Source organism: Rhineura floridana, chromosome 4 (assembly GCF_030035675.1).
Source record: "Rhineura floridana isolate rRhiFlo1 chromosome 4, rRhiFlo1.hap2, whole genome shotgun sequence".
In the NCBI taxonomy this organism is placed as follows: domain Eukaryota; kingdom Metazoa; phylum Chordata; class Lepidosauria; order Squamata; family Rhineuridae; genus Rhineura; species Rhineura floridana.
In genome coordinates this window covers 58,575,946-58,585,282 of record NC_084483.1, presented here as the reverse complement: position 1 = coordinate 58,585,282, position 9,337 = coordinate 58,575,946, and the positions used below count along the sequence as shown (strand labels likewise).

The window sequence follows — 9,337 nt, the reverse complement described above, 5'->3', positions numbered from 1 at the left end:
AATGTAGTCACATAACATTGACCTTTTGCAGTCTAAGAGCTGATAAACCCACCAACTGTACATACTGTGCTTAAATCTCAGCTCTGAAATAATTAGGTACCAAAATAAGAAAAATAGAAAAAAGTAGAAATGAACATTAAAAAAAATATTGCACAGCCACATTACCTAGAAAGTAAAGTTGATGTTAAAAAAGCTCTTCACATGGATGATATAAATTATCTTCCATATAAAAAAGTATAAATATCTCTTAAAATACAGCAGTAGCTACAGTTTAATATCACACATTATTTGATTCATCTGTTAATGAGGTAATAGCCAAGTCTGTGACATTGTGTTTATTCCTACTGGAAATATTTTAGCGCAGCAACAAGAAAAAACTTTTCTAAAAATATGTCCGAATCCAGAACAGCAATGTGTGCAGCTCTTCCAATGAGGGAATCGGCTGTGTTTGGCAATGCACAATGTACATTATAACGAACCAAATTGCATTCCTCGTTTTGAAGAACAGGCAGAAGCAGATTCTGGATCATTTCTGCATATATTGGTCCTGTATGTTAAAAAAAAAAAAAAAGGAAGCTGCACTATTGATTTATTCAACAAAACCTTCATATTTATTTAACAAAACCCTGCTTTCCATCAAGCAATCCTCAAGCAGCCAATGACAGTAATTTTAAAACTTCAAGTTTAAAACAATCCATGAATGCAAAACTTCAGCCACACAGAGAAAACCCTCCTCCCATCAAATCAATAGCTATAGCAGCCATTTATTTGCTTTATATTTTAAAACTGTAAACTGACTTATGTGCCTTGTCAGCAAGGGGGTATATAAATGCAACAAAGAAATATATAAACAAAAACACCCAGTTAGTTTAACACAAAAAACCCTGCTTAAAAACAAACAAACCTTTTTTGGGCTACCTGATGCAATGTGAGCAGCAGTGAGGCCAACTGGCCCTTCAGGGAGGGCATTCCACAGAGCAGTCTTCCCCAATCCAGTGCCCTCCTGATGTTGTCAGACTACAGTTCCCATCAACCCTAGCCACTGGCAAAGTTGGGTGATGCTGATGGGAGTTGTAGTCCAAAACATTTGGAGGACACCAGCTGGGAAAAGATGCCATACAGTTCCACAGGCAAAAAGGTATGTCATGTGTCCCCACCTGCCATACTTCGGATGGAGAGACAGCAGGCCTTTAAGCTGAACAAACAACACCAAGTACGTTCATATAGAAGGTGGTCCTGTGTGTATATGAAAGACTTCTGATGTCTTTGAATATATGTATTCTAAAAGACATATACCACTAAAATTGTTTCCAAGTGACAGAGCTAAAAGAAAGCTCATTTGAATCATATGCTATGAGATTGGGAGAGTGGGAACAGTAGTAGAGGAATAAAAAGTGTGAGTCTTTATATGCAAATTTTCATGTGTGATGATTCACACTAAGTGAATAAGGCTGCAATTCAACACACAGTTTACCTGGGAGTAAATCCCATTGAACCCTAATGGAGCTTACTTCTAAGTAGACATGTAGTGGATTGCAGACCTAGTAAGTAGAAGGAACTACCTTCTAGGACGCATTCTTTTAGGTAGACATTAGCAGCTAAAGTAGCATTTTGGAGAGCAGAAGGGAAACATACTCTGGCTTTTACCACTGGTCAGATGATATAGGGTCAACAAGGAGACTTCACCTCTTTTCTCCCAGGAATAACATGAAAGCAAAGGAGAGACCAAGCTGCCCCCGTATCCATCAGCCAGAGAAGAAGCAACTACAAGAAGCTTACTCACTTCGCCTCTGACAGAAAGAACACTCACTTCCAATTGCCCTAGGATTGAAGAAGCAAGGGGAAAGGACTCTTTGGCCCCATCTATTGGGGAAAGGAATAAGAACCACCAACTGCTATTCAAACAAAAACACCAGCAACAGAAGATCAACCTGGCCTAAACTGGATATCAATGCCCTCTTATACCTCCCACTCACCTCTCCTTTACCTTCCACTACCCCTTTCCTTGTGCATCATGTTGTTTAGAAAAAAATTAGATGGGGAAGATGTATTTTTTCATATTTAAAAAAGGTGTGTGTAGGGAGGGCTCATTACGCACCATTTCAACTAAATGGACTCATACAGCATTGGTTTTCTTTTTGTGGTCCCATATACTGCATGTTTGATTAAAGATGGTTCCCAGGTCTGAAAAAATTGAAGACTGCTACCTTAGACTGATATCTCTTCAGGTGTCAACTCAAGATAAACCAATGTTTTCACATCAACAAGATACATATTTGGGGCATAAGCTGTAAGCTGAAGTATTCTCTTCAATGTTGTGCAAGAAATAAAAACCAAATTACTTCACAGATGGCTATGTTTTGGCCATTACCTGTCTGTTTATCCTTCAAAGCTGTTTTGCACATCTCAATGCGGGCAGAATGATAAGGGACATAACGATCTTGCAGAGATCCTACTAATACTATGTTTTTGAAATATTGAAGACCTGTGGGAAGCCAAAAAAGGTAAATATAAAGTAATATATAACTAACACATACAGTTTATATGATTCTCAGTGCTGATCAAGAAAGATAAATTTTGTAAGGTGGAGTAGAGAAAAAAGACTTAGCATGTTTGGGGAGCAATTGTTTCGCTCAAGAATGTGACCTATTACTTATTTAGTTATTATTAAATATATTTATTACCCACGTATCACCAAAAAGTCCCAAGGAAGATTGCAAAATAGAAAAAAACAAAAATTCATAATTATTGACAAATATAAAAATAGTTAAAACATTCTTTCACTACATTTTGGGCAAACAATAATCAATTATAATAATTATCATTGTTATTATCATCACTGTCATCATCACTTAAACTACTTGTTTGAAATAAACTAATAAATTCCTCCAGGTATTTCTGGACCAGATTACCACAGGCCAAATTAGGTTTCCTGAATGAATAAAAAATAACAAAATTTCTATCCCAATCCTCCTCCCAGAAGGAGCCCAGGGCAGCAAACAAGGGACAAAACACTATAAACAACTTAAAATATTCTAAGAACAAAACATCTAAAAAACATCTTAAAAAGCAATACCAAAACAGACGCACACTGGGATAACGTCTCTACTTAAAATGTTGGTTTGAAAGAGCAAGGTCTTCAGTAGGCACCAAAAAGATAACAGAGATGGCACATGTCTAATATTTAAGGGTAACAAATTCCAAAAGGTAGGTGTTACAATACTAAAAGTCCACTTCCTATGTTGTGCGGAATGGACCTCCTGACAAGATGGTATCTGCATGAAGACCTCATCTGCAGAGTGCGGTGATCAAATGAGTACATAAGGGGTAAGATCATCTTTCAGGTGTCCTGTCCTAAGCTGTATACAGCTTTGTACATCAAAACCAGCACCTTGAACTTGGCCTGGCAACTAATGGGCAGCCAATGCAATTCTTTCAGCAGCAGGGAAACATGTTGGCAATATCCTGCCTCATTGAGCAGTCGCACTGCCACATTTTGCACCAGCTGCAGCTTCCAGACCAACCTCCAGGGCAGCCCCACATAGAGTGCATTACAATAATCCAGTTATGTTTACAGTCGTGGGTCAAAGCACTAACCAAACAAAGTTATTCTATTAAGAACTTAACAAGTGCTGGAATCCATTTCACCATCACCTCTTCTGTGGCGCCGCGCCCTCCTCTCCGACGGCGCTCCAAGAGGAGGCCCCTTTGGGCTGTCTGTAGTTCAAGCGGGGCGCCCCCCCCGCCGTTCGCCTGGTCCAGGCCGTGGGCAGCCTTCGGCAAGCAATCCCAGGGTTTTCCTCTGCCTCAGACAGTTGGGAGCCATGAAATGTGCCCCCCCCACCATCTTGCTAGGCTAATTGAGGAGCTCAAAGGCCACCCACTGAGACTGGGCCGAGACCACGAAAACCAGCAAATACTGGCTGGAGCCTTTTGCCCCGAGAAGAGCCTGCCAGCAGAACATCTGACTGGGATAACCATTAGATCCCTCCCTCCTACCCCCAATATCTGTGGCTGTCAATCATTCTCTTATCATAAGAAGAGCCTGCAGGATCAGGCCAGGGGGGGCCCAGACAGTCCAGCCGCGTGTTCTCACAGTAGCCAACCCAATGGCCAGTATGGGAAGCCTGCAAGCAGGACCCTGGCACAAGAGCAATCTTCCCTCTCATCTGTGAATTTGTCTAATCCTCTTCCAAAGCCAGCCAAGTTGGTGGCCGGCTCTGACTCCTGTGGAAGCAGATTCCACAGTTTCACTCTACACTGTGTGAAGGAGTCCTTTCTTTTGTCTGTCCTGAATCTTCCAATATTCAACTTCATTGGATGTCCACCAGTTCTTGTGTTAGGAGGGAGAAAAACGTCTCTCTATGCACTTTTTCCATGCCATGCATAATGTTACACACACTTATCACTGGCCTTAGCAAGATGGTGGGGGTACATTTAAGAGTGTTGCAGCTCATCCTGATGCCTCCCCAGGGTCACGCCACACACACCCCAAAATGCAGGCAGTTGTGTGAAGAATTTTGACTACAAAACTGAAGTAAGAGTTACTAGCAGTCTTTCAAGGAGGAGTTCTGTGGCATCATAAAGTTCTCTGTAGCTGAGGACTGACTTTCGTCCTAGGCGGATTCACCTGAAGGAAGCACCATGGAACACAGTCCTGCTCCCTTCTAACTGCATAGGTTTAACTTGAAAAACCTCTCAAGCCAGCAACTTTTAAGCTTTTAATTAGAAATGCAAACCATCTTGCAAAGTGGTACCGTTTAAATTGGTAGCCTGAAGTAGGAATCCTATTAGAGAGAAAAAAGGGACTCGAAAGCCTCATTATCACATTGTCACCACATTCACTTGCTAAAGCAAGTGACTCTCCTGCAGATGACATAATCTCTGAAAGCGCTCCCTTTCCAGGCCAGAGAGCCCAGGGCAAAACCTGGCTACTGATGGGAGTGGGACCTCTACTCTACAGCCCCCTCCCCCGCAATCAAATTGCTTACCAGGGAGAGAGTGGCAGGCTGCTGTTCTCTGTCACCTGAAAATTTAACTGATTGATGGGGGGGAACTGTCAAGCCTTGCTATTGTTTAATATTTGGATACATTCAACAGTCTGGTGGGCACCAAGTAGTTTCAGAAGCGGCTTACCTGTTAGGGGGCAATTATTTCCACAGGGGAGGGACTGCCACACACACAGATTTCAGACAATATTTGTAGTTGAATATTAGATCAACTTTTTTACAAAGCAAACATGAATAGTGCTTGAGTTTTTGGGGGAAAGCCCGCCCCTTTTGGTTAGCATTTAGTTACACAGCTATGACTAAACTTGGGGGAGTTGGGAGGGTGGAACTCATAAATGGTATTTCAGGTCCCATAATTTGAGCACTGAACACTGGCGTCAACACTGTTATCTTTTCGGCGCCAGGTAAAGACTTTCCTCTTCTCCCAGGCATTTTAGCATGTGTTTTTAAATTGTTTTAAAATTTTAAGTTGTGTTTTAAATTGTTTTTAAAAGATGTGTTTTAAATTTGTATATTTGTTTTTAATGTTTTTAGTTACTGTAAACCGCCCAGAGAGCTTCGGCTATGAGGCGGTATATAAATACAATCAATCAATCAATCAATCAATCAATCAAATTATGTGTGTGTGTGTAAGTGTAGAGAATGGTGTCCTTCTGGCTGCAGCCCCTCACACTTCATGAGGTGCTCCTTCATAGGGCCCTTGGGAAGGGCATTTGTGTGTGAAAGCTTCTCTGATCCTTGGATTTATCAGACAATATACAGTATAGCTAAGTTTAGAGAAGCAAATATTAATCTTTTTATACATTTGTTGTTGTTATGTGCCTTCAAGTCGATCACGACTTATGGGGACCCTATGAATCAGTGATCTCCAGCAGCATCTGTTGTGAACCACTCTGTTCAGATCTTGTAAGTTCAGATCTGTGGCTTTCTTTATGGAATCAATCCATCTCTTGTTTGGCCTTCCTCTTTTTCTACTCCCTTCTGTTTTCCCCAGCATTATTGTCTTTTCTAGTGAATCATGTCTTCTCATTGTGTGTCCAAAGTATGATAACCTCAGTTTCATCATTTTAGCTTCTAGTGATACTTTTTATACATGATGTTGGCAAAATATAATCCACACAGTTCAGCAAAGAGAAACTAAAGCTAAAACAGGAAAAAAGAGGGTCAAGGACAACTATTTTATGGAGGAATGGTAACGTGATACTCCTTTTGAGCAAAATCTGAGTTATGAGAAAAAAGTTATAGTTCTATGCTTTATCAGGGCAAACACACAATATTTACTTCATACATGTAGGAAGTTTATTTACCAGATTGCACATCAGACAAGAAATAATTCCAAACACGTTAGTTCTGTTCTTTGCCTTACAAAGAAAATGGAGTGTTATAGAGAACTCGGATAATTATTATGGTTCCCCCTTCCCCTGGGATGGTCTCCATTTGCTTCCCTGTCCCAACATGCCTCTATGGCACAGAGGCAGATTTCCTACTCAACTACCTGAAAACATATCCTCTATTACCATTCAAGACTTAAAACAGTGGCAGGAAACAATGCCTGCTTGCACCACATCTGATGTTCTTATGTGATGTGATGTTCTTATGTAAAGTCAGGGCTGCAAAGGAACAATGAGGAGCATTAAAGTACAGCCCCAATTGTTCCTTGGCTAGCTGACTTGCGCTAACAGCAAACCTTTTTGGGATCAGCAGCACTACAGAATTCCTGACTGGTACTCTATATTGCAGTTGATCTGTGTCCAAAGCGAAGCTTGCTCAGCTGATTAATGATTGCAAGCAAGCTCTTCAGGGAAACACTTCCTTTGCCTGCATGGTTTAATTTCAAACTGCACAGGGAAAGGAAAAAAAACTTCACCTGATGTCATGGTGTCCCCAGGCAATTGACAGGTGGGCGGCTCTACTCACCTGTTAAAGTGGCTCACAGGGCTTAGGAGAATGTCATTAACTGATTGGCTGTCTGGATCAAGTTCTCCACCCCTGACTTAAAACTACTGTAGATAGGACTTAACCCCTTGCCACAAACACCTCCATATATTCCTCCCTGAGAAATTGTTTGGTGCATCTTGAAACATCAACATGAAAGCTATTTTCATTGATTCTAATAGAAGTACAGTTTTATTGTCCCTGTGAATAATGTTCAGATGGTGCATTGTAGCTTTCTGTTTTTGATCTGCAAATCCTGCACTGAGCTGCCTTGGGGTCCAACATAAAACAAGTGTTGTAAGTGAATGAAGTTCCTTCTATATAAGAATGGTAGGCTTTGTATCAGTGCCATAAATTATTGTTTTAAAAGATCAGTATCACACCTCATTAATAGAACACCTGCAACAATTGAAAAGCAGTGACTGTGTGGAACAGGATAAAAGCACCCTTATGGACATGACTATCCAAGTTGTTCCATGGCATCTCACTGATGTATAAATCAAAGCACATGGTTCATTAAAAGCATCAAAATATTCTTAAAGATTTTGATATTGCTTACCTGCCTTTCTACTAAGTTTGTACAAGAAGGTTTGCCGGGGGTCTGAGTGATCTCGACAGGTCAACTGCAATAAAGACCCTGACTTTTTCCACTTCTGCATAAACCAGAGGCCTGTATTTTTATATACAATACATGTGAGTTTATACAACAGAATCATAAAAATATTTATTGATATACTTAATGTGACATGTCACTGGTAAACTAGCCCCAATTTATGTTCATTCTATACATAATCACAACAATATTCTATGTATTTCATTACTCATATTCTATTATCTGATGTAAATGTATTAAAATTATGAGCACACATATCAAATGAATAAACTTCTCATCTCATTTAAAGGCAACTCAGGAGAAATTAAATGCCCCAAAGCAAGGCTGATACTTGTCACACTGCACCTCTATTTTGTATTCTAGGCATTTGACTAAACATCATGTAGTTCTTATCCTTAAGGGCATGATTACCAATTTCAAATAGAAGAAAATTGAATGCCGAGTTATTCCCATAAATACTAAGCAATTCCAGAGGTGTTTTAGGGTCAACAGTTTGGCCTCCTTAAAACAGTTGAAGCCAGTAAGATGCTTAATTCACCAGCCCTTCACAGTCTGTCTTTGGGTATCTCAGGGAGTGTCTCCTTCAATGTGAACCTCCATGAAATTTGAGAGTAACTCACTGAGGTCCTGCTTCCAGTTTTTTCTTAAGTGGAATAAAACTGCTTCCATGAGAAGCAGGGCCTTCTTAGTGGTCACCCTGGAGCCCTTGAATGCCCTTCCACGGTCTATTCAGTTAGTTCCCTCTCTTACGGGGTTCTGGACAAAGATCACAATGAACTTGTCCATATGAGCCTTTGGGAATTGAACCATTTTTCCCACATTATTTTCCACCATATGGCTGATCTCAGTTCGTGTATATCTTCATTGATTTTTGTTTCGTTACATTATTTTAACACTTTTAATGTGTTATTGGTGTACAAAACAGTCGACTGGGAGCACTGGCTGATATGTGGTATAGAAATTTCATAAATAGAAACATACATAAATACGAAATTTCCTGCACTGAAATGGCAGGATTATATTGACTCCCTCTTATATCTTGCAATATTCAGTTCTGTTGAACATCAATAAAGGTTGCCTACTGTTTAATGCTTCTAAAAAATCTTTTAGAATATTTATAAAATGAGACATAACTATCACTGAGTTTACTATACGGGGTTTAAAATGGAAATTGCAAATATTCACCTTTGATCATTTGGAAAAATGAGGATAACTCGTTAAAGACTAGCAAAATCCTTCCCATATTTATGAGAAGTCCTATTTTTAGAACAGAAAGCAAGGTGGATTATATCTACTATCTCCACTGGGGACACAGAAGGGAAGGCAATCCATCATTACTTAGTCCTCCCTGCTCTATGCAGAAATAGAGTCTTTACCCATAGATACTGAAACCTCTGCTTAGAGATTATTATTTATTAGATTTATATCGTGCCCTTCCTCCCAGCAAACAAAAGCACTAAAAACACTTTAAAACATCATAAAAACAGACTTTAAAATATATTAAAACAAAACATCTTTAAAAACATTTTTTTTAAAAAAGTTTAAAAATATCTTTAAAGAAAAGGTTTAAAAACATATTAAAAAGCAATTCCAACACAGACACAGACTGGGATAAGGTCTCTACTTCAAAGGCTTGTGGAAAGAGGAAGGTCTTCAGTAGGTGCCAAAAAGATAACAGAGATAGCACCTGTCTGATATTTAAGGGGAGAGAATTCCAAAGGGTAAGTGCCACTACACTAAAGGTCCACTTCCTATATTGTGTGGAACAGACCTCCTGATA

General features: G+C 39.7%; 1 protein-coding gene across 2 annotated transcripts in view; it reads right to left on the bottom strand.

The window, feature by feature from the left end:
- Window positions 1-320: 320 nt before the first annotated feature.
- FAM135A (family with sequence similarity 135 member A) overlaps window positions 321-9,337 on the bottom strand; it is a 107,257-nt gene continuing 98,240 nt past the window's right edge. For both annotated transcript variants that reach the window (XM_061623085.1, XM_061623086.1), the window contains 3 exons: window positions 7,504-7,614; window positions 2,372-2,485; window positions 321-547 (listed from right to left, as the gene is read on the bottom strand). In XM_061623085.1, coding sequence (XP_061479069.1) covers window positions 342-547; window positions 2,372-2,485; window positions 7,504-7,614 — 431 coding nt within the window. In that variant the 3' untranslated portion in view covers window positions 321-341. The remainder of the gene's footprint in view (window positions 548-2,371; window positions 2,486-7,503; window positions 7,615-9,337) is intronic.